Source organism: Convolutriloba macropyga, unplaced genomic scaffold, assembly GCF_964194025.1.
Source record: "Convolutriloba macropyga unplaced genomic scaffold, txConMacr16.3 SCAFFOLD_2389, whole genome shotgun sequence".
In the NCBI taxonomy this organism is placed as follows: Eukaryota; Metazoa; Xenacoelomorpha; order Acoela; family Convolutidae; genus Convolutriloba; species Convolutriloba macropyga.
This window is the reverse complement of record NW_027452392.1, coordinates 1-26,918: the sequence shown is the minus strand read 5'-3', so window position 1 is coordinate 26,918 and position 26,918 is coordinate 1. Positions and strand designations below refer to the sequence as shown.

At 34.5% G+C, this 26,918-nt stretch overlaps 1 protein-coding gene across 1 annotated transcript; it reads right to left on the bottom strand.

The window, feature by feature from the left end:
- On the bottom strand, positions 1-26,585 carry LOC142357443 (uncharacterized; the record flags this gene model as incomplete). Its single annotated transcript, XM_075409072.1, has 9 exons — positions 1-282; positions 810-1,040; positions 1,561-1,780; positions 5,038-5,220; positions 8,322-8,405; positions 8,908-9,047; positions 9,176-9,339; positions 11,381-14,937; positions 26,352-26,585. Coding segments are annotated over 9 exons (5,055 nt in total), but the record flags the coding sequence as incomplete, so codon positions are not given.
- Between the last annotated feature and the right edge of the window lie 333 nt (positions 26,586-26,918).

The window sequence follows — 26,918 nt, the reverse complement described above, 5'->3', positions numbered from 1 at the left end:
TTAAATATTGTATGCTAATAAAAGTGCTGCTAAACCATCGTCAGTGTTCTTGGAGCAAATCTTTGAGAAAACTTGTCTCCCGTTTATGGGCAAATTGAACTGTACTGGACGTATCTGATTGGTCACTGGAATAGTCCAGACTGGAATTCTGGGCATTTGGACCGCCAGAACTGGAAGGGTACATTTTTGGGGTAGACGCTGTAGTTCCTTGGACGCTGTTGTGATGAGAGGAGCTATTACTGCTACTATTCCTGCTGCGGTTTTGACGAGGTGTGAACGAATCTGAAAAAGAACAAATCAATAAAGCAATGTGCCCAAAAAGCACGCCAACCCCCCCCCCCCCCCCCCCACAAACCCCACCCACCCTCCCCTAAAGCCCGGGACACCGGAGCCCAAGAAGACACCCATCAATCCTAATTTTTTAGCTATACCTTAACAAGAGAGAACAAATAATGCACTTTTGTACGTATATTGATGAAAAAACTATTTGAGAAGTCATTGAAAGACGTATGTGGAATTATTAAAATGCCAGATATCTACAGTAGTTCCAGATTCTTTACAAAGCCACATTCTTCTATATACTGTGCCAAATTTCAAACCTGCAAGTTCGTGTTTCAAGCTAGGATACGTTACTCTTGCTAAGGTCACTTCTGGCTTGCATCTCGAACAGCTGCGCGGTACTCGATTAATGCCAGATTTTCTCGTTGACATTATCAGAGTCACGTAACCTATACTGAAGCAGTTCACGACTGTCTCTAATCAGAGGTAGCTAGCTATAAAATAATGGCTTTAATAGAATAACTTTCAACCTTCTTGGCGTAAGCGTGAAGTGAAACTCGGTTCATCTTCAAGAGAGGAAATGCTGCCTCCACTCAGCGAGACAGAAGGTGAGTGTTGTGGTCTGAGTTGAGGCAACACTGTGGGTGAGAACGGGTTGAAGCCTCCCCCTCTTGAGCCAGCTGAGGGGTATTTGGATTTGGAAATGGAAGATGGAGCACCCAGAGGAGGTTTTGAGAACCCAGTTTCAATTGACAATTCACCTAGAAAAAAGGTTTTGCGAGGGCCTTACAACGATGACCAATATTCCTCCATAATCACATATCTGGCAATGATTTACTAAACAATTGAACACTTTTATTTAAAAAAAAACTTGATCAACAAAATCGTTACAAGCCTATGTGTGCACCACTTACAAAATTGCACCAATAATTCAGGGCATAAACTTACAAAGTGTGTCTGTTGAGTGTTGGGGGGGGGGGGGGCTCAAACTAGAACCGACATTCACACCATAAATTATTGTCTCAAAAACAGTTTCGGTGGATCGCATACTTAGATTCTACTGAGCCGAAAAGATCTGAGAAATTATTGTAACCCGGGGGTGTTACCTGTTTAACCCGTTTTTCGGGACGGAAAGTCAATGGTCAAACAAAAAATTGATTGAAATCGCCTTAAAAAAGATCACAGTCGATTGTACTTGCAAATGTTTCACATTCAAAACAACCACACACTACGAAAACCACGAGTCTAAAAGCTACCAATAATCAATTAATATTGCCTTACCTGTTGATTGTGGGTTCAGGTGATGATGAGGCAATGAGACGACGTTGGGCTTTGAGGACTCGCTCTCGAGGAACTCTATAAACTTTTGTGTGAACGAATCCTGGTGCTGCTGTTGTGATGCACTATCGGTAGGCTGGCCACCTCCCTTTGCCTGGGTGGCATTGTTATTGGCTGATGGCATCCAGCCTGAGAACCAACCACGTTGGGCATTGATACCGACCTGAAATTACCCAAATAACAATTTCGTTGAAAAATAATTCGCAAGGAAGACAAAAGATGAGTTTCCCATTTATAGAAATGATCACAAAAATCTAATCAATATCAGTATTTCATACAAAGCGATCGCCTGAAAAACTGATTGTTTATCCACTATTTCAGAAAGAAAGATGCGATAATTTCAAAAAAAGATGGTGAAACATCAGCTCGTACCCCACTGCACGCACAATTGAGAGAGAGAGAGAGAGAGATTTATTTAGCTTTTTCGTAAAAATACAATAAAGCAAGGATGATCAACGGGGACATCAAGTTCCTCTTTTCAGATCACCCTCTCATGATGGTAGCACAAGACAATAATAAACTTTGCAGAACACAAGAGAGTAATACACATGACAGAACAAAAGACAAAATTACGGAAGATCGATTATTTGGAGCGGTTGCCATAAATATATTCAACAAGTTCAGAATTATTACAGATATAAGAATATTTCAGTTTGTGACAAATATCAGAAAGGTTGTTCCTAGTGACATTTTCTACATTATCAGATAACACTCCAATTAACCTAAGCTTATTATATTGAAGAGAACCTCTCAATTGAACTGAGTTTCTCTCAACTTCACTTTTTTAAACGGAATATTAAGCAAAATCAATGTACTATTTCGTGTATTAACACCTTCATTTTGTTTTCGAAACATATCGTTACAAAAATTAATACAATGATGTCCATTTAGAGATTTTAGAACAAACTTGAGCAATTCATATAAACGCAATTCGTAAACAGAGTATTGTATTGTTTATAAACAGGTCATTGCAACTGTCCCGCTTTTTTCGGAAGTGTTTTCAAAATTTTCTTTTGTAATCGAAAAATGGGAAAGAGTGAAGAATAGCAGCAACATCCGTAAACAAATATGCCATATTGAATTTACATTTGTATTGTAATAGTTTAATAATTTACTTCTGGGAATATAGTGTCTGAGTTTCGTAATAATTACACACTGCCTGCTAAGCTTTAACATGGGACATGTGAATTTTAAAAGTTAGTTTTGAGTCCAAGCGTACACCAAGATATTTACATGTATTGTCAACTTTTACATATTGGTTATTTAAATCGAAGCGTGAGTTCAAATTATCAGTTTTAATGTTCATTTGAATGGTTTTTTCAAGATTTAAAACAAGCATGTTTTCAGTTAACCAATCATTTATGTTTTTAAGATCTGATGCTACGTCGTTAATAGAACAACTAATTGCTTCAATATTAGTATCTTCCGCAAACAAAATAATTTCAACGTCTTTACAGACGTTCGGCAAGTCATTTATGTAAATTAAAAATAGTAGAGGCCCTAATATTGAGCCCTGGGGAACACATTTTACTCTTTTCCCCGAGGAGCTTATTCCATTTAATTCTACTCTTTGCATTCTGTTCCCAAGATACGATTTAAACCAAGACAGACACGCTACTTGTATTCCGTACAATTCTAATTCACTTATTGAGGTGTCATAATTTATTGTATCAAACGCCTTTTTGAGGTCTAGGAAAAAAATGAGGATGTTTTTGTTCTGATTTCGGCGTATTGTTTTTGTTAGTTGAACCAATGCATCAATAGTGCTGTGTTTGTTATAAAACCAAACTGGTTAATATGCAACAGATTAAAACATTCGATAAATGAATATAGTCGGTTGTACAAGACTTTCGAAAATTTTGCTCCTTACATTTAAAAGGGATATTAGCCTAAAATTATTTTCATCAACTTTGGAACCTTCTTTATGAAGCGGGAAAACCTTAACATTCGATAGTGCATCGGGAAAAACGCCTGTACTGAATGAAAGATTAATTACGTATTCTAAGTATACTGCTGTTACCGAACCCGAAGTTTTGATTAAAACATTGCTGAGATTGTCGTCCTCTGACGATGACCTGCTGTCTAAGCCTTGCATGATTTTCTTAATTCCAGACAAATTTGTTTTATATAAAAACATGGAATACGCATTGCTCTTTAATCTGGGTCTGGTATTCTTTTTTAGGTGTTTTGTTAAGTTTGAACCAATATTGATAAAGAAGTCATTGAAAGAGTTTGCATTATCTACATGACTGGCTTCCTCGATATTTTTCTGACAACTGGCTAGAATCAGAAAATTTCTGGAAGCATTTGTTTTCCCTTTAGGTTCATAAAGAAGTTTGTATGTTTGTCCTGAATTGCCGATACATTTGTCAAATTTATTATGATGAAATTGTTTTTTGGTTGTAACGATTTCTTTTTTAAGATTATCCCTCTCTTTCGTGAAAGCAGCGAGCGTTGGTAGACATTGGTTCTTTTACCATTTTCTTTGAGCTTTGTTTCGTTTTGTTTTTACGTTTTTAGTTTAGAGTTGTTACAAAACCATTGTGGACATTTACTTTTCGATTTACAGATTGTCATTGGTGCATAGACATTTGTCACCTCTAAGAAAAGTCTATTAAAATATCAAAGGCTTCGTTTACATTGCTTTGACTAAAAATTGATTGTTCGTGATTTTTCAGATGTTGATTCAAGTCATTGACATATTTTTTCTCTCATTCCAGGCAACTTAAAAAATTTTGTATCTCTATACACTTTTCCATTATTTGTCGTGGTTTTTTGAAGTTTAAACTTGAGTTGAACTGGATAGTGGTCACTGAAATTTTGGTGTCGAAGAACTTGCCCTTCTCCTTTAATGTTTTAAAATGAAAAATGATCTAAAGAGCTTGATGATGTTTCTGTTACCCTGGTTGGATTATCGGAAAAAAGTTAAAACCGTTAGCAGCGATGCTATTTAAATACGTATCTACCATTAGGTTTTTGCTCTCAACGTCAATATTGAAGTCACCACAAATTATTGTTGGAGTATTCGGGTTGTTTTGTTGTATCGTTGAGGGTTATATAGAGCCATGAATTTAAAATTTTGAATTTCTAGATTTAAGTACAACGCTTCATTAAAAGGATTAGGAAATTCTTTCACAATGTTTAAGGTATTGTTACATTGAATCATAATTCCACCTCCTCGTGAATTTCTATTTCTTATTGCCCAAATATTAAAGCCAATTCAAAATCCTAAAACAAACTTATTGCAAAACTGTTAAATTATTTGGTTTATAAAAAGAACCACTGAGCGGCACAAAACTGCTATTTCGATAAGCATAACCACTATCAGTTTAGTTTTTGAAGTGCGTAAAACATTTTTAGGTTTTCAATCAGTTCCAAAACCATTTATTATGTAAGAAGTACTTAATAAAGCGAACCAACCTTATTTCTTTCCTGTTCCGAGAACTCGAGGAATCTTGCAATCATGTTGAGCGCATCGCTTTTTTTGTTGTTGGGCACTGTCAAATAAGCCACTAGTAAATTCCTGACAAGTTGTTTCTCTACCCTCTCCCCAACTACACCACTACCCGAGGCCTCCTGTGCTTTCTTCTTCCATTTCGAAACCTACCAACAGAAAAGTCATTGAACTTAAATTAGAGATCTAGAACAACTGAATGATAGCATAGTAGCAACATTGGACGCTATAGGCTTCGTAATATCTATTTTAGAAACATTCATGTTTGCATCTCGGCCACGCAATTTGACAGATAAAAATAGTAATGATAATAGTAACTAGGCGGCTCAGCAATGTGCGATGGCACATAAGGTTCCGACCCAGCCCATCCACAATTTTGGCATAATTGTCTACCAAATGAGGAACAGATAGAAAACCCAAAAATTATTTTTTGGGAATCCCAAAAAACCCCAAGTATTTCTCAAAAAAAATGTGTATGAACGATAAGATAGCCTCCAAAGCAAATAACTTAGTGGCGTAAAACTTGAAGCATTTAATTGCTGTGATATGCCAATACTAAGAAAGCGAGTCAAGACGAACAGCAAAATCAAACAACAACAGCAACAAACATTAATTACATCAAAAACTTTTTGTCCGTTTTAAAAAAAAATTTAATAACAAAGTCAACATACCGTCAGATGAACCCAAAAACTAAAAAAAAAAAATAACTTATAAATCACCAGAAAAGATATGGACCAGTCCATACAAAGGTTTGGTAACAATTAGACAAAAAAGAACAGTAAAGTTAAAAAATTCGCTTTTTTTAAAACAATTAACTTCAAAGTAATTAAAACCGTTAGAAATCCAGAAAAATATCCCAAAGGTTTACGATTACCAATGCTTCTATAGAAGGGCATTAGGACCTATCCGTTTTCATTTCTTTAGGCGGCTAAAAAGAACTACAAAAAACAACAAAAAAATTCTATTGAAACTTGCCAGAAAACGCTGTCAAAACGTCAAGCCATACTTCGGCCCACAAAATAAGTTCGTTTGCACCTTCTTCAGACACCGATAATGTAGTATTTGGCCATTAATTAGTGAGACTAGGTAACAAGTAGACAAAAAGAGAAAAGGGCAAAAGTATGTAATAATTTTCATTTTTTTCGAAACAAAATTATATCCAAAGTCAAGAAACATTAATTACAAAATGAAAAATTTAAATAGGGTCGTTTCTTCATCCAAAGGAATTCTTGGAGACCTGAAATTATCCAGAATAAATCTTGCGCCTACAAAAAGAACGTTAAACATGACAAAAATCAAATTAATTTACTTTTTTTTGTGAAAAACCGGTGTCGAAGTCAGTAAGGTCATAACACATTCCTTAAAAAAAGATTTTGGAAAATCAATTTCTTTTGACAACTTCCCTTGACACCCATAATGTCATATTTGACCTGCAATTAACGAGATAAGGTACCAAAAAGAAAAATGAAAAGAAACTTGCGAAGTTAAAAAGTTTTTGAAAGGTCATTGTTTCAAAGATAGTTTTAAAGGTCATGAAAGCCATCAGCTATCTACTAATATCAGAATATCGGCTCATTTCTTCTTCCATAAAAAGCCAGCGAAACCTATCATTATACTGGAATTTTCATAAAACTGAAACGACAAAGTAAAAATGACAGTTAAAGACAAAATTAAAAAATTCAATTAATTTCTTGAAGAAAGTGTCGAGGCCGTTAAAACGATTATCTATATCTTTAAGGATTTTAAAATGTTCAATTGTGTTTCAGTTTTAACGCTAATAATGTGATATGAGAACTGTCAGTAATGTGATAATGTGACTAGAAAACGTGAAGAACTGGCAAATTTCTAAAAACAAAAAAAATCTGAAATCTAGTAGTATCAGAGCCAGAAAACAATAACTTCAAGCTTAAAAACGCAATCGAGATTAAAATTCAAATCAGTAGAATGAAGAAGCATTCTTTCCTTGCTGACACTAAGCTGCAAGTTGACCAAATTAAGAAAAAATTGGAGGAAAAGTTCATTAAGCCATTATTTATTTAAAAATCGATTATTTTTAAAAGTCGAAACGATCATAAACTTTCAACAAAAAAACTAAATGCATTAGCTTCGAGCTGCTTAGGAAGCCAATTGAACCTATCACTCCTGAGCTTTCATTTGATATGTTCTGTTCTTTATTAATAAAAAAAGATCTTTTTTCAAAAAAAAAGATCGACTGATTGCAATCCGAATTCTTTTTGGATTGTAACATTCCAAGATTGGCCCATAACTAGCCCTGCTAATGATTATTATCCGTTGGAAACTATTGATTTTTCGAATATTGTAGATATTGATAATTTGTTAGTTGAAAACTCAAACATAGCCGGCAGATTGCCGGAATAGCTGCGAAATAGACTTGCGTGCTGTAAAATACAGATGGAAAAAGATACAGAAGTGAGTTGATAATAGTTATCGCCGCCGCCTATAAAACTTACAAGTTTATTTCAAAGGAGGTTGTTTTTGGGTGCAAAAAAAGTTTCCCTGTCGCGTCTCGAACCGGCGATCTCCGGATTAACAGCCAGTCGCCTTAACCACTCGGCTGTCGGACCATACAATCTGTTTTCATACAATCAACTTTGTTTTAGGAACAGATTCTGTTTCTGAATAACCGCAATTTAGGTCACGCAGAAAGCGTGAAATCAAGCGCGAAAAAGCCATTTAAGCAGTGACGAGACAGAATGTTCTAGAACAAATGTAAAACGAAAATAAAGCGTCAGACGACGAAACAAAAAAAACCAAGAGCACCGCAATATAGCTACGCTCAGCTTACAGCTTCGCAGCTATTAAAAAAAATCTGCTTTTTTGATAATAAACGAGTAAAGCTAGCAAAAAACGGCAAAGTTTTAATTACAGAGCATTCTCAGCGGAAGTTGAAGTAGGAATACCCCCTTCCGAGTCTACAAAGATTGTATTAGTGTTGTTTGGGGGTGTAGTGCCGGCAAATTTTATCAAAGGACTAAAGTAGCTTATTTCGTGCTGTTTTTGATGAAAAGGCTGAATTTTGAAATATTTGAGTTTTTGACCAAAAAAATTAAATCAGAATAATCAACAAGGCTTGTTTGTCCTTACAAATAAAATCAACGACACTATTCTTAAAAATTTTAACAAATTTTAGCAAAACTGACAAAAAAACCCATTTGAGTATATAGTTCCTCCCCCCCTCAAGAGGGGTCGGAACAATGAAAAAGAACAATTCTTGAACAGTTTTCCTAACCTGCACCATCTGTGCGTCAACTTCACCTCTAAGTCGTTCAATCTCTTCTTCTCTCAATTCCATCTCGGAACTCAAATGCGCAGCCTGAAACACAAATTAAACTTCGCTACAATTCTTGTTAAACTCTTTTTATAGGTCAAAAATTACGTTTGCCGCTTTGGATCACCGACAAACAACGTACTAATGTAAATTATCGACTTTTGCTCGAAAATGAAGCTTTGTTTCAGAATATAGAATCAAACAGGCTTGAAATGCGCATTTTAAGTCAAACAGGCTAGGCAAGGCTAGGCAAGGGCAAGCCTAGAAAATCAATTGACTGTTGACTGTCCTTGGTTGACATTATTGTTAAGGTATTACTGTCATGTTTATGTTCAGAATTGATCTCAATTGCAATTCTGAATTCAATTTAAATTATTAACTCATAACCGACAAAAGCTTGAGACTAGGCCATAACGTGTACAATTGAACAACTTTTGAGATCATACAAAATATTTGAATTTCACTCCTACTTGATGGGCATAAAAGATATACGATTCCATCTTATTTATTTCCCAAAATATCATGTCCAAATTAGTTCGAACCAGACCTGTTCTAGCAATTCTTGCTGCTTGTCCAACTTGGAGTTGAGTTTCTTCAATTTGGACTCCAGCTGTTGTTTCTGCTCATTTACAGAAGACACCTGCTTCTCGGAGGCTTCATCACTCAGTCGCTTTTCACGCTCTTGCTCTGAAACGGACAAAAACAATTTTACCAGTCGAATATACATGCCAAGTGTATTTAACACCAAAATTAATGCTCCATTGTATATCCATCGCTTCTATTTTTTATTACAGTTAATGAAAAGAGGCTCGAACCTTTGTGGAAGTTTTCCAAAACCAGCTGTAGATTCTGAGAAGCATCCTTGTATAGATTCATCTGTTGTGTCATGTCTCTCAACTGTACCTCTGTCTGCTTTGACCTGCTTGTCACCTCAAACAGCTGTGCTTCCTGCTCCGACATTTTTGTCAACAACTCGGAGCTGCAAAAAGGCACCACAGTATAAACTCACATGTGACGATCTAATGATATTCAAGCGTTGGGAATCAACGTCTTCAATTTCAACATTTGCCGGCGACTGTTTAATAAAAGATCCCGATGTTCACTAGTCCACCAAGTCAGTATGGATTGTTAACAAACTGATTTTTCAATTAATCAACTCGACAAGCAAAGCCTGAAAACTGAGCAATCTCAACAGTAAAATAAAGTATTGCTGACTTTTATGTCCCAATTTACATGCCAATTTAAAACACATTTTTGACTTTCAATTGTTATGAAGAAGGCTTGGCATAATTTTTTCAAAATAATCATTTATCAAATTTTGTTCATTGATTCGATATTTATTATTAAATGCAAACAAATATCAAAATAGTCAATACCTTTAACTATTTGATTTAATAACAATTCTATATATTTAGTTCAAATTGAATTCCTAATTGCTCTCAACTTTTCAAAAACTTTTATCAATTTGAATACAAATTATAGTTTTAAAACAAACATGATTGCTTTCTATAAAAAAACTCCTGGTCAAAAATTATCCAAACGGAAAAATCATCGATCTGGTTGAGCTCAGGCCATCAGTTTAAAGAAAATTTTCAAACTTAGTCTCACCCCTTTGTCAAAAAAACGAACATAACTTGCAATCATGGAAAATTTAACACATATAGAATTGAGGTATGATATCGGTATCAACAATTTCTCTGCGCTTTTAAACACTACCAGATAGATTAAAAAATGTGTGTTTCATATTTTTTGGCCTCCAAAAAAGAAAGGAACGTTTTGCTAGGGAATCCAAACAGACGGCGCTTAAGTAGTTACGAGAAACTTTGAGTTCAAAAGCACTAAGAGGCCCCAAACTTCAGTTAAAACTGTTTTCCTATTTGAATTATATATTAATACTCATGCAAGTTTCGTAGCCTTCCTAGAAAACTAGAAACCTATGAACTACTGAAAAAGTATTGAAACAGTCCTCAACGGCAGTTTCTCGTTTTTCGTCAAAACAAATGATAGAAATGTGAACATTTTTCAACAGAAAACAAATCGACTAACTTCGGCCGAATTGCTCTAAAACAACTGGCGTGGCAAACAGTTTAGAAGGGGACATAAGCTAGAAAAACTTCCACGGTGCAAAAACTTGTGACAGGTCAGGTGTTCGAAACCGCGACCTCTCAGATGAGAGTCAGGTACATTGCCCTCTACGCTACGCAACTATGTACAATAATCGCTTACAATTGGTTTAATTTTAGCAAAAGGCTTAATTTCCGAATGCTCGCTATTCATACTCAAGAAAGTCAAGCGTTAAAAAGTCACGCAAGATGTGAAATTGAAAATGTTCTAGAGGAAAACGGACAAGCAAAAAATTTGCATAAAAAAGACACGTTTACAATAAGAGCTTCACACTTCGTTCGAGAGCAAGCAAAATTGAACTTTTTTGTTAACCTGAAGAGGTTTGTTAACCTGAACCAAAAATGAAATGTAATAAATACAAAACTAAACCAGTATTGGTTAATTTCTAAACACTTTGGCCATTGAATTAATATCTAAAAGACAAATTTTGTTAGTTCACTCAATAGATATCTTTTCAACTTTCGCCTTTTTACTTAAAATCATGGTCAAATAAACAAACAGCTAAAAGAGCATTAACTTTATTTTTGATTCCAACCTCAAAACATTGGCATATTCATAATCAGAAAAAATGGACCAGAAATAACCATTAAAACATCGAGATCGAGCATCTCAATTTTATTGAATTGGCCAAATTGTACACTTAAACAGTCAGAAATTGTCTGAACAAAAAGTGTCACTAGCAAGGAAGTTAAAATGTTACAATAGAAGCCACAAAAACTGGAAGCTTCAAACTTTTATTGCATAATTGAAAAAAAAACACCTCATTAATTTCTGATCAATTGCAAAACTTGGATGTGGCAGCCGTTTCTGAGGTTCCCTCTCCGGAATCGAACCCTGATTCCCCGTTAACCAATTGCGTAGCAAAAGCAAAAAAAGGTTGGGTTACGGTTACTTACTCAATGACATTGCTGGTAGAAGTCACTCGTTGCAGATTCTCTTCAACCTGGTACAATTTAGTTCTCAAATTCTTCTCGCGTTCTTCCGCAGCCAGAGCTTCTTGTGTGTAGCCTTCTTCGATTTTTAACATATGCTCCCGTAATCTCACTAACTCTGTGGACAGTTTTTCATTTTTAGCCGAGAATTCTTTGATTTCAATTCCTTTTTTATTCAACTGATCATTTATTTCAGCGCTTTTTGAAGTTAAGCTTTCAATCTCTGAAATTTTTTCAGCAATGACTTCTTGGAGTTGCGACCTTTCGGTCTTCAGTTTCGAAATTTGTTCATCTTTCGAATTGATTTCACGTTGCAGAACTTCAGAGGCTGATTTGAGGTCATTTGAAGATGAAACCTGTAAAAGGTCAGGAGGGTAACTCGAGGTCAATTTTTGCTCACTTTCGGTAGAAATCTGGGTTTCGTTGAAAGCCACCGGGGCCATTGATGAGGCATCAATCAGTCGTTCTTCCAACTTTGAGTTCTCTTCTTTCAAACTTTCAACTGTCTTCTCAAGGTCACTATTCTGCTGTGTTTTCTCATTATAAGCGTATAATAACTGGTCATAATGCGCTCTAACTTGGTAAGCTTGCTGAGCATAAGTTTCAAAATCTTCTTGTTGTTTTTGGAATTTTTGGTTCCAACCAGTTTCGTTTTCGTTCAGAATTTCGCTCAAAGCTGCATTTTTGCTCTTCAATTTTTCAACTTCGTTGTTTAATTCGTCAATTTTCGCTTTCAAGTCGGCTTTATTAGTCACAAATTCCTGATTTTCATCCATCTTTTCACTGAATTGTTTTTCTATGCTTAGTAGCGAACTTTCACTTTGAGCCAGCTTTTCGTTTGACGAAATCAACTTTTCATTCAAACTCGCTATTAGACCATCTTTATCGTTGACAACAACTTCAAAATTCTGTACTTTCAAATAAAGCTCTTTTAACTGACGCGACAAAGTCGATATTTGTTGTTTTGAATCTTCTACTTGGGAGTTAAGGTGGAGTTTTTCGCACGTTATGGTACTGACTCGCTCTTTCAGAGAAGCAATTTCCTCTTTAAATGCTAAGTCATTTCCAGACACACGCTCGGATACAGCTGTATAGCGCTGTTTCAAGCTCTCATAGTCTTCTAAAGCTTCGTTTAGCTGACTTTCGTATCCCTCCACTAAATTTCGTAGCTCTGAAATTTGACTTTTCTGCGTTGAAACAGTTTCGCATTCTTTTACAAATCTTTGTTCCCAATCACCGCTTAAAGTTTCGCTCAATTTTTTCTCAGAAATTTGTAAATAATTTTCTAATTGCGCGATTGTGCCAGCTAGCGTTTCATTTCGTTCAGTAAGCAGATTGCATTCGTCCTGAAGATATTCATTTTTGTCTGAAAAATTCTGGATTTTAACTTTATAATCTTCAATATCTCGTTCTAAACGTTTTTCTTTATAATCTTTAGATCGAATCTCTTTATCTTTGGTCTGCAGCTCGGATTTCAAAATCTCAATTTTTGCATCAAACTCATCTATTTTTGCATCTTTTGACGAATTTTCATCTTCTAAGCGTTTCACTTCATTTTTCATCCATGTTACGATTAACGAAATTTCGTTGCAATCGTTTGTGTTAAATATCGTTTCTAATTCGGCATATACAGATTTCAAATCAGAATTGACTTTCGCTAGTTCGTTTTCTTTCGTCAAAAGCTCGTTTGAAACTTCTTGTTTCGAGTCTTCGGAACATTTCAGTTCATTTTCTAATTGCCTCATTTGGGATTTCAATTCACGCATTTCCGAATTTAAACTTTCGCTTTTCGCCGTGTAATCGTCATGTAAAATTGCAGTTTCTCGAGATATTTCGTCACTAATTTCACAATTTCTGCTAACCAGCAATTCAATTTCGATCGTTAGCTTCTCACAAATATCTTTACATTCTGTTAATTGCAATTTTAACTTGTCAATTTCGGCTAATAGCGATTCTTTCTCAACTCTAAGCTGTTCAATTGATTGCAACAATACATCACGTTCTTGGAGCAAATTGCTCAACTTCGAATTAAGGTCACATTTTTCATGAATTGAGGAAGCTAACTTCTCCGAAACTTGTTTTAACCTTAACCCATAATCATTCGTTTCGTTCGTAACATTTACTAATTTGTTCATCATTTCCTGAACTTGTTCACGCAAAGCTGCGTTCGAATTTCGTTCTGATTCTAAATCGTTTTTGACTGATTTCAAATTGCGGTTCAGTTCCGAAATTTTGTTGATACTTTGATCTTTTTCGTCACTTTCAGATTGTAATATTGATTTCAATTTCTCGTTTTCCTGGATAACATTTCCTACAATTTGCGCTAAGTTTGTAAGGATTTCTGCTTCCCCCAGATTTAAGCCGTCATGTACTAAAACGGGGAAAACATTGGTAATCAATTCTCTCAAATTTTCCAGAAACTTGTCATACTTTGCATTTGCTTCTGAGATTTTCTGCTGCAGCAATTCAATATTTTTCTGCATCGTTTTTTCGCGGTCTTCAATTTCAGCGCAAACGATTCTCAATCGGTCATTTTCTGTTTTGAAATGATTTGTTTCTTCTAAATGTTGCTCAATTTTCACATCCAATTCTTGCTGTAACTTTTCAATCGTGAAATCTTTATCGACTATTTGATCTTCTTGTTTTTCCAAAGCATTCTGCAAACCAATTAGTTGATCTTTTAATGATAACAGTTCAGTTTGAGTTTCGAATCTTGAATCGTTTTCACGGTACAAATCTGCTATTGTGTTTTTGAAACCCTCAATTTCGCGATTTAATTTTACTATCATTTCTTCTTTATCAAGTAGGGCTTGTTCTAAAATCGAACTATCAATAACTTCACTTGCAATTGAAACAGGTGTACTGGGACTTGCATTATTGCTACTACTTCTTGGTTTTTCAGGAGATAATGAACTTCTATCTGATGCAGCTTTATTCTTTTTCAATTTCTTCTTAAGAGATAATACTTCGTTTTGCAATTCGGTAACTATACTGAGTTGAAACTCAGGAGTTCTAGACCTATCTAAGGCAAGGTTATTTCTGTCATCTGCACTTTCGCTGGTTTGCATTGCGGCAATTTGCTCCTGCCGTAATTTTTCCAAATTTTTCTCACTTTCCGCAATCTGACCTGAAAGTTCATCAGTCAACTCCTTAAGAGATTCGTTCTCAAATGTAAGTTCTGAGTTTTGTTTCTGCAAATGACTTAAATTATTTTGCAGAACTTCTAATTCGTGTTTTTGATCCTCCATAACTGACGACATTTTCTGGTTCGACGATAAGGATTCTTCCAAAAGAAATTGGGTCTGTTTTAAATCTTCGTTATCCGACGACTCTGACCGATTATTCGATTGATCATTTCTGTTGAACTGTTGACTGAGCGAGTTGACTTCGCTAAAATCAATTTTCTGCAGTTGCTCATCTGCCAACTCCAAAGCGGTCGAGAGTTCTTGTAGTCTCGTTTGAAGGCGGCTGTTTTCTGAAGTTAATTTATCCAGGTCCAATTGCCGCTTTGAATCATCAGACTAAACAAATACTTAAACTCTTTCGAATCGCGCAGAAGTTTTTTAAGGACGATTAAGGTAACGACTGAATAAAAAAAATATCAGTGAAAAACCATTAGCATCTCACACGAAAAAAATGTCACTAGGTCAGAAAGTTCAGTTAAGACAAAATATCGCGGAAAAGAAACGGCTATTTTTAACTCCTTTATAACTTTTTAAAAGTAATTAAACAGTAGTTTGTTTTCATTAACTTGATGTTGCGTTTTTTGACATCCACTGACAATCTGTTGCAAAAATTGAAACAACAAATAAAAGTTTTTGGGAACTAAGTGGCAGTTAACGATAATTAGATTGTCACTCTTTGTTATGCAATTTTTCTTTTTTTATTAAGGAAAACAAGCCACAACCTGTAAGAGGAGCGAGTTTTGAGGTAATTAGATTTTTTATTCAGCGTGAGAACTTAGTTCCCAAAGATGAACTTAGTTCCCAAAAATTTGCCGTATCAATTTTGAACATGCAACAGATTGTCAGTGGATGTCAAAAACGCAACATCAAACTAATGAAATAAACTCTGTTTGGTGTTTAAGAACAGGTTACATTCAAACGAGATCATGCAATTGGGACAATACATTTTTTTTTACTTTTTCTGATTTAAAAAATGAACATAACCGACTAATGTCGGAAGAAATACTCTCGAAAGACTAGTGGGAGCTCCAATCTATTACAGCCTGCTTCAGTTGTAGGGGGAAGGTAAAAAACACTACAGTGGGCTTCAAATGATGTCATAAGATATTATATACCATTACAACTACAAAAAAAACCAAGTAAAAATGCAATTTCGGTACACGTTTCATTTGACATTTAGTAGTGAACTGCCAGCACTCGAGTTCAGGTGCTGACACGTGATGGAGAGAAAAGTTTAGATCGCGCAAAACGAAAATAAACTCAAGATAAAAAAAAACCACTCGAAATCTCAAAACAGCCAAGCAAAATTTTTGCAACAGACTGACACGTTTACAATACTTGCTCCAAACTTTGTTCCAAAAGGCTTTCGGTTAAAATCCTCCATTTTCCTCTAATTTTTTCAATGTTAAAAAAAACAAAAAATGGGCGTATGATATCAAATCGAATTTTTCATTTGACGGCGGAAAAAAGCAAAATGACAGCAGATAAGTCAACAGCGTCCAAAAAACATTTTTCGAAAATGATGAACAAATTCTAACTTATTGCAGAAACAAACTTCAACTTTCTAGCACGAAATGACTCATAATTTGATAGAACTGATAAGTGTTAAAAATCACTCTTCGTGTCGTCATAGAAATTTGAGATGAAATGTCGACACTGCTATCACAGAAATCTTCATTTGAAATTAAAATCTCAATTAATATCTCCGTAATTAGTGACGCTCAATGTCCAGTGTCGATTGAAATTCAGATGGATTTTGCAGTTTATAATTTTGCATGACAAAGATAATATTTTAGTCCAAACGCATCTTTTTAATTACGTTTTCAGTGTTGTTCCGTAATTTATCACACAGCTTGAATCCTAACGTTTTAAGAAATTAAAGAAACGCATTATCGTCAAAAATTTACGAAGTCTGACGAAAGATGCTCTTAAGCAAGACCAAAGGTCCATGCCAAATATACTTTGCCTAAAAATAATAATAGTTTGCTATCAAAATCCAATATAATTGACTTTTTAAGCTTGCTGCCAGGCTTCGGGAACACTTCGGGTTCAGATCAATGCAACAATTATTTGTTTTCAATAAAACGTTGGACCAATACAAACTTATACATGACGATTTGTATTCATACTTTTCGACGGCTAGCAAAAACGAGGGAAACAAATTTTCTGAAAAGAAATTTGACCTGAATTACGCAAATCAGCTTTTTTCAACAACTCCACTGATATTGTCACTAAGTAAATAAGCGTTCGCCAATTAAACAAGCAAGAAAATCAACCATTCAGATTCACGTAATTAAATACGTACAGAAGTGGTTAAAAATTACCACGATGTAATAAATAATTTGGATTTCGCCATTTTTTTTTAAGGTTTTCTAGGCAAATTTAGACCTATTATGAACGGATTTTGTTTTTAAGAACATCAGAGAAAAAATCCGTATCAGAGCATCAAAAAACCTTGCCGTCTAAGTCTCACTTGTTGCTATCATCGACATAGAATTGAAACGTTGGTTTCTCAGACTCTATTGATATTGTTGCTATGAGTTGCTTCTGAAGGAATTTAAATATTCTATCGACTATACTTGCTTCATCGGAGATATTTAAAGTTTAACTCAGTTTAAGGAAACTCAGTTTTAGTTGCAGTTCTTAAAAATTGAAAATAAACAGGACACAGTTTATTTATATTTTTGTTCAGCGCAAATAACTGAGGGACCCAAAAATTGATAAACTGGAAATGACCTCAATTTCATAACCAGAAGATAACACCAGCATTTTGACTCCTCAACAACAAAGAATCTGTAAACAACCTTGAAAGAATCTTTCAGCCTGCTATTGGCTATAAGTGCTTGATTGACTTGCAATTTGAAGGATTTTAACGTTAGTAAATTGATTTCAAAACGCACCTAAATGTATTTAAAAAAATAAAAACTGTATCTACGGAGTAGAGGTGTGAAACGCAAAAAAATGGTGGAAAATTTGGGATTCAAGATTTGTTCGAGAAGACAAGCAAAATATGAGTTTTTTCCCAGAAGCGTATAAATTTGCATCTCTCTACGAAAGATACCGATTGATCAAAATTGCTCCACCAAAAAATAAAGCTGGCATAGAGTTCCTAGCCGCCAAATAAATTTTCGGGTTTGAAACAAAATGAACAGAACAAAACAATTCACAGGAGGCATTCCAAGATAAATGTTAACTGTTGAGTTACACGGTGGCAAATATAGATCTCATTCGTTTTACAGATTTTGTTATTGTGCTGACTATTATTACAATAGTGCCTCCATACTTGAGACGCGCTGTTCATTTTTGTTTAAGGCAGACAAGAGTTTCAAGTCTTTCGAAACTACTTTTCCAACTACTTCTAATCTAACGTTTCTTTTCCCATCAATGTTAAGCGAAGCTTTACTTTTGATAAGATTTATTAGTTTTCAAAAGAAGATTCAAGACACAGAAAAAGCTCAGCCACCAATTTTTGGTTACATTTCTTAATCGAAAAAAGATATAGAAAGATTCCAAAACTAAAAATGGCTATCATTTCGACAGCTTACGTTTTCGAGGTCTTGATTAAACTATCCCAATAACACTTCTTAAGATTTGTAAAAAGCAGCAATTCAAAACGATCAATCAGGTTACATTAGTATAAAGTGTTTTTCAAGATCTTTCGCTAATATTTCCCCAATAATTTTGAGCCTCCATCGGAGATTTCTAACAACCACGAAAGTAAAAAATATTACAATCAGATAAATCTTCATTTGATTTTAAATTGTTATTTAATATCTCGGTAATAAGTGACTCACAATGTCTACTGTCCATCAGAACTTCAGTTCAAAATTTGGACTTGCAGTTTATAATTTCGCACGACAAAGACAGTATCATAGTCCAAACACCAATCTTTTTAATTATTGTTTCGTAATTTATTACACAGCTTGAACCTTACCGTTTTAAGAAAGTAAAGAATCCCAGTTTTATCAAAAAACTGGGATTCAAATCAATGCCAAAACTTTGTTTTCTATAAAAGGTTGGAACAATAACAACCTATACATCACAATTTTAAATTGAAAGTTTTCGACGGCTAACAAAAACGACGGAACCAAACTTTGTGCAGAACAAATTTGTCCTGAATTAGGCAAATCAGCTGTTTCCAACAACTCTATTGATATTGTAAAATCAACTATTCAGATTCAAAAGATTCAAGTATTTAAATACGTAGAAATTAATCCAAATAACGTAGACAGGTCAAAAAAAGTTTCTTCAATAAATAATGTGGTTTTCGGCATTATTTGGTTTTCAAGACAATTTTAGACCAATTATGAACCGATTTTGACGTCAAGAACATCAGACAAAAAATCCGTATGAGAGCATCAAAAAACCTTGCCGTCTAAGTCTCACTTGTTGCTATCATCGACATCAGCTTGATACGTTGGTTTCTCAGACTCTATTGATATCGTTGTTTCATCTGAGGTATTTGAAGTTTGAATCAGTTTTAGGAAGCTCAGTTTTAGTTGCAGTTCTTAAAAATTGAATTTAAACACAATTCAGTTTATTTTAAAAAAGGTCTTTTCAATATTTGTTCCGCAAAATAAATGAGGGAGCCACAAATTGATAAACTGGAACTGACCTCATCTTCATAACCAAAAGATAAAACCAGCATTTTGATTCCTCAACAACAAAGAATCTGGAAACAGCCTGGAAGGAATCTTTCAGCCTGCTATGGGCTATTAAAGTGCTTGATTGACTTGCAATTTGAGGGATTTTAACGTTAGTTATTTGATTTCAAAACGCTACTCAAAATATTTAAAAAATTAAAAACTATATTTTAAGCAGAGTAGAGGTGTGAAACTAAAAAAATGGAAACTTTGGGATTCAAGATTTGTTCGAGAATATAAAACATACAAGCAGAAAACGAGACAGTTTTTTCAGGAGCGTATAAATTTGCATCTCTGAGAAATACACCGATTGGTCAAAAACGCCAGCAAAAAATCAAGCTGGTAAAGAGTTCCTAACCACCCCAAATTTTCGGGGTTGAAACAAAAAGTCAAATTTTACAGATTTTGTAATTGTGCTGGCTATTTTTATTTTACAATAGTGCGACCTAGTCTTTCGAAACTACTTTTCAACTATTTCTAATCTAACTTTTCTTTTCACATCAATTTTTAGCGAAGCTTTACTTTTGATAAGACTACTTAGTTTTTAAAAGAAGATTCAGGACAAAGAAAAAGCTCAGCTAGCAAATTTTGGCTACAAATCTGAATCGAAAAAAGCTTCAAAAGATTACAAAAATAAAAAAATGGCCATCAATTCGACAGCTTACACTTTTGATGAATTGATTAAACTTTGTCCCAATACCACTTATCAGGTTTTGTAAAAAGTAGCAATTCAAAACGATCAATCAGCTTACATTAGTATAAAGTGTTTTTCAAGATCTGTCGCTGATATTTCCCCAATAGTTTTGCGCCTCCATCGGAGATTTCTAGCAACCACGAAAGTAAAAAATATTGCTATCACAAAAATAATCTTCATTTGATTTTAAATTTTTAATTATTATCTCGAAAATTAGCGACGCTTAATGTCCAGTGTCCATCGGAACTTCAGTTCAAAATTTTGACATGCAGTTTATAATTTTGCACAAAGATAAAATTTTATTCCAAACACAAATCTTTTCATGTTTTCAGTGTTGTTTCATAATTTAGCACATAGCTTGCTTCCATGGCTTTTGAAGGGTAAAAAGCAGCTTAGAAATTACTTTTCTCAAAATAAGATTTATTACAGCTAAATATTACAAAACCAAAGCCAATCGGTAAAAAAAAACACGAGAAAAAATTAAGTTGGAAAAAAGTAGCAGACTTATCACAGTTCAATACATCGAGTGATAATTCGATTCAGTTTCAAGGTTGGCAATTTTTTTGTCAGTCAGATGAACTCGGCAGATTCATCAGGTTAAAGTGGAACTGAACGCCGCAATACAGAACAGTGACATTTTGATAAAATCGGGTTTTCAGTTACTGCGTTTTGTCACTCTATTCAATATCAATTGAGGTCAAGGGGTCCAATCAAGGCTCCTTTCTGACTACTAGGCTCAACAAAATAACGTCAATTTCTTCAAGGATGATAAAAAGTTCGACTATAAAGGGAATCTGTTCTTCCATCAATACAGCACAATTATTTGCTTAGTTTTTGACAACAGATGTCTGCTGGAACATCATGTAAAAATCTTAATAAACATACCCGGCAGATTGCCGGAAAATAGCCGCCGTTGATTCCAATAAGCATGATTGGGATTGAAAGAATAGAAGATATTGAAAAAAAATGATTTTTGTACAAAAAAGTTTTTAAGTCCGATTTATTTTGATGGCATTTCGTAGTTGAACATACTTCTGTTTCTTAGAGAGAGGCTACAGGGGCTACTATCAATACCAAACATACCCGGCAGATTGCCGGAAAATAGCCGCCGTTGATTCCAATAAGCATGATTGGGATTGAACGAATAGAATATATTGAAAAAAAAAAAGATTTTTGTACAAAAATATTTTTTATGTCCGATTTATTTTGATGGCATTTCGTAGTTGAACATACTTCTGTTTCTTAGAGAGAGGCTACAGGGGTTACTATCAACACCAATAAGCATTAGAGGTGGTAACTAAGACTTATAGGAACGACGTTCAAATAGCGGGCATCTAAAATTGGGCTTTATGGGTTTATCCCGTTTCTATTTCTGACTTCAATTTTTATACTGACTCTGTTCATTTTGAATTGCTTTGCTTAGCAACTGATGTTCAAATTCACTTTTAGCAGAATGAGAGAAGAGAGAAACTAGCCTAGAGAAGTCAAAAAGATTTCACGCAAAATGTCGAAAAAGCGGCAAAATGGTAAAGCGAAAAAAGTTTGACGAAGTAAAAAACATAGCAGGACAAGTCCGGACGTACAATTCAAAGATTTTTCATTGAACAAACAGAAAAACTAGACTTAAAATGGACTAAGAGTGAATTGAGAAAACCATTTTAAAAACATCAGATAAAAAAAATAAGAAAAAAACAAAATCAATGTCAAAGTGCCGCATGTGAACAAAAAAAACCACTAGCGAGAAATTAAAATTTAATTCAAATAAAAAAATTAGGCCTAGAATGAGCTGTGAATGGATTGGGAAAACCATTTAGAAAAAATCCGATCCAATAAATCGAAAAAACAGTAAAAATCAGAGAGAAAATGCCGCATGTGAACAAAAAACCACTACCGAGAAACCGAATTTTTGTTCAAACACCGTTTTCTCACTCTACTTTAAAATTAGAGCAAAAAAAAATTCACGCCGCAAAACCACTCGCTTTTTCGCTCCATTTCCTGTTTCGGCGTGACCAAAATCACCACTCCAATTTGACTTCAAAATTCATGAAAATGTGTGAACAGATCTTAAAAAAAAAGACAGCGCCCCAATACAATTCAAATTCTTTGAATTTTAAAAAAAAATGCGAGCGCAATAATAGCCGACTGAGAAGATGAGGGCGGCTATTAATAAGCATAAGAGATGGTAACTAAGACTTATAGGAACGACGTTCAAATAGCGGGCATCTAAAATTGGGCTTTATGGGTTTATCCCGTTTCTACTTCTGACTTCAATTTTTTATACTCACTCTGTTCATTTTGAATTGCTTTGCTGAGCAACTGATGTTCAAAATCACTTTTAGCAGAATGAGAGAAGAGAAATTAGCCTAGAGAAGTCAAAAAGATATCACGCAAAATGTTGAAAAAGCGGCAAAATGAGGTAAAGCGAAACATTTTTTTATTCGACGAAATAAAAAAACATAGCAGGACAAGTCCTGAAATACAATCCAAAGAATTGAATTAAAAACTGAAAATTAATGTACCTGACCAGCAGATCAATTGAACAATCCCAGCCAAAAGGACAAAAATTGAGAAACTAAACTAATCAAACAAATTAAAGAAAATATTCATCGGTAAAACTCTTGAGGCCTTTACCCTGAAGGCCAAATATGATAAAATTCAATATACTCATTAACTCACGCACAGGAACTGAAAGAGATTTATTGTCCACTAATGGCCTATAAACTCGAGAAATAAACTTCATTAGAACAAAACTGCTAAAATTCGTGATAATTAAAAATTGAAAACCTGTGTCATTACCACTAGAAGCCAAGCAGTAACCTATTATCATGCAGGATGTTCGTTGGCCCTTGAGGTTGGAGAAACCTAAAAAACGACAAAAAAAAAATTAAAAAAACTTGAAAAAAATTGCAAGTTTTATCAAAATATTGCTATAATTTTTGATATTAAAATAACGAAAACCATTCCACGGCCAAAAAAGTTTTTAGTGCCCAATTATCAAACGCAATAGGAGATTTCCTGGCTCCTGGGGCTCGGAAAACTTAGATAATGACAACAAATTTTTAAAAAATTTGAAAAAAAATGCAAGTTTTATCAAAAATGTTGAAAACCATTCTATTACCACTAGAAACTATGCAGTACCCTATTATCAAACCGTTGAGGAGGTTGCCTGACAGCTAGGGCTGAAAAACTCAAAATATGAGAACAATTTTCGAAAAACTTGAAAAAATTGTAAACAATTGAATAAATTTGCGTGTTTATGTTTCGAGTACCAAAAGATATAGCTCCTAAAATGGTCATAAGAAGTAATTATTTCTAGCAAAAGACCTTTATCAATTTTTACAAACCTCTATTTTAGACTGGTCCATTAAAAAATTCGAAAAAAGACGAAAAAGCGAAAAATTGCAACATTTTGGGCTCAAAAACTCCAAAAAATGACCTTTTAACCTTGAAATACGGCCTTCCCAGTTACTTCACCACTCTATGCACTTGAAGGACTACTAACCGCGGCTAAGGGCCTCTAATGAAAATTGATGCCCGCTGAGCTTTACCGGTTTATCCCGTTTTGAAAGCTCAAAGTCATGAAAAAAGGTGTGAAAACACCTTACAAAAATAAAAAATATAGCAGGACAAGTCCTGACGTACAATTCAAAGAATTTTCATTAACTAAACAGAAAACTAGACCTAGAACGGACCATGAATGGATTGAGAAAACCATTTTAAAAAATCAGATCAAAAAATAAGAAAAAAAAACAAAAAAATCAATGTCAAAATGCTGCATGTGAACAAAAAAACCACTAGCGAGAAATGAAAATTTAATTCAAACAAAAAACTAGGCATAGAATGAGCTGTGAATGGATTGGGAAAACCATTTAGAAAAAATCCGATCCAATAAATCGAAAAAACAGTAAAAATCAGAGAGAAAATGCCGCATGTGAACAAAAAACCACTACCGAGAAACCGAATTTTTGTTCAAACACCGTTTTCTCACTCTACTTTGAAATTAGAGCGAAAAAAATTCACGCCGCAAAACCACTCGTTTTTTCGCTCCATTTCCTGTTTCGGCGTGACCAAAATCACCACTCCAATTTGACTTCAAAATTCATGAAAATGTGTGAACAGATCTTAAAGAAAAAGACAGCGCCCCAATACAATTCAAATTCTTTGAATTTTAAAAAAAATACGAGCGCAATAATAGCCGGCTGCGAAGATGAGGGCGGCTATTAATAAGCATAAGAGATGGTAACTAAGACTTATAGGAACGACGTTCAAATAGCGGGCATCTAAAATTGGGCTTTATGGGTTTATCCCGTTTCTACTTCTGACTTCAATTTTTTATACTCACTCTGTTCATTTTGAATTGCTTTGCTGAGCAACTGATGTTCAAAATCACTTTTAGCAGAATGAGAGAAGAGAGAAACTAGCCTAGAGAAGTCAAAAAGATTTCACGCAAAATGTCGAAAAAGCGGCAAAATGGTAAAGCGAAAAAAGTTTGACGAAGTAAAAAACATAGCAGGACAAGTCCTGAAATACAATCCAAAGAATTGAATTAAAAACTGAAAATTAATGTACCTGACCAGCAGATCAATTGAACAATCCCAGCCAAAAGGACAAAAATTGAGAAACTAAACTAATCAAACAAATTAAAGAAAATATTCATCGGTAAAACTCTTGAGGCCTTTACCCTGAAGGCCAAATATGATAAAATTCAATATACTCATTAACTCACGCACAGGAACTGAAAGAGATTTATTGTCCACTAATGGCCTATAAACTCGAAAAATAAACTTCATTAGAACAAAACTGCTAAAATTCGTGATAATTAAAAATTGAAAACCTGTGTCATTACCACTAGAAGCCAAGCAGTAACCTATTATCATGCAGGATGTTCGTTGGCCCTTGAGGTTGGAGAAACCTAAAAAATGACAAAAAAAATTAAAAAAACTTGAAAAAAATTGCAAGTTTTATCAAAATATTGCTATAATTTTTGATATTAAAATAACGAAAACCATTCCACGGCCAAAAAAGTTTTTAGTGCCCAATTATCAAACGCAATAGGAGATTTCCTGGCTCCTGGGGCTCGGAAAACTTAGATAATGACAACAAATTTTTAAAAAATTTGAAAAAAATGCAAGTTTTATCAAAAATGTTAAAAACCATTCTATTACCACTAGAAACTATGCAGTACCCTATTATCAAACCGTTGAGGAGGTTGCCTGACAGCTAGGGCTGAAACACTCAAAATATGAGAACAATTTTCGAAAAACTTGAAAAAATTGTAAACAATTGAAAAAATTTGCGTGTTTATGTTTCGAGTACCAAAAGATATAGCTCCTAAAATGGTCATAAGAAGTAATTATTTCTTGCAAAAGACCTTTATCAATTTTTACAAACCTCTATTTTAGACTGGTCCAACAAAAAATTCGAAAAAAGACGAAAAAGCGAAAAATTGCAACATTTTGGGCTCAAAAACTCCAAAAAATGACCTTTTAACCTTGAAATACGGCCTTCCCAGTTACTTCACCACTCTATGCACTTGAAGGACTACTAACCGCGGCTAAGGGCCTCTAATGAAAATTGATGCCCGCTGAGCTTTACCGGTTTATCCCGTTTTGAAAGCTCAAAGTCATGAAAAAAGGTGTGAAAACACCTTACAAAAATAAAAAACATAGCAGGACAAGTCCTGACGTACAATTCAAAGAATTTTCATTGACTAAACAGAAAACTAGACCTAGAACGGACCATGAATGGATTGAGAAAACCATTTTAAAAAATCAGATCAAAAAATAAGAAAAAAAAAACAAAAAAATCAATGTCAAAATGCCGCATGTGAACAAAAAAACCACTAGCGAGAAATGAAAATTTAATTCAAACAAAAAACTAGGCATAGAATGAGCTGTGAATGGATTGGGAAAACCATTTAGAAAAAAATCCGATCCAAAAAATCGAAAAAACAGTAAAAATCAGAGTGAAATTGCCGCATGTGAACAAAAAACCACTACCGAGAAACCGAATTTTTGTTCAAACACCATTTTCGCACTCTTCTTTAAAATTAGAGCGAAAAAAATTCACGCCGCAAAACCACTCGCTTTTTCGCTCCATTTCCTGTTTCGGCGTGACCAAAATCACTACTCCAATTTGACTTCAAAATCATGAAAATGTGTGAACAGATCTTAAAAAAAAAGACAGCGCCCCAATACAATTCAAATTCTTTGAATTGTAAAAAAAGACAGAGCACCAATACAATCCAACTCTTGGATTGTAAAAAAAATAGGAGCGCTATAATAGCCGGCTGAGAAGATGAGGGCGGCTATTAAACATGCCTCTAATTTCGGAGTTTATTTTGAACATTGGTTAAGCCATAAGTTTAATTTATCCTCTCTGAGCACATCACCTTTTAAAACATTGGACCGTACCTGCAATTTTGCGTGCGATTCCTGCAATAATATGAGCTGTTCTGAAACTTTCTGCAGTTCAACTGTCGATTCCTGTCTGAATTGGAGCAGCTTTTGAGAAAGAAGCAACACATTGTGCTCCTGGATTTGTGAAGCCTCCTCCAAGAGGGACTCTAAATTGACGTCTCGGAGAAGTTGTTTGAGGTCATCACCAAGACTGTCACTATTTTTGACCAACTCGTTTAGACTGTTGATCTAAAGGAAATTAAAATACTACATTAATCAAATTAGTGGACAGGACTTTTGCAGCATTTAATTGCACATTTAATGGTGAGTTCATTCAGCACAAAATCGCTGCTTACTTCAAGGTGTTTTTTATCTTCGTTTCGCTCCTTTTCGCTTATTGTTAAATGGTCAGCAGTTTCAAGTTATTTGTTCCGTAAATTGCATTACTTTTTTCTAAAAAACAAAAACATACCCGGCCGATTGCCGGAAAATAGCCGCCGTTGATTCCCCATAACTCTATTGGGATTGAAAGAAAAGAAAATAACAAAAATTGATTTTTTGTATAAAAACATTTAAGTGCCA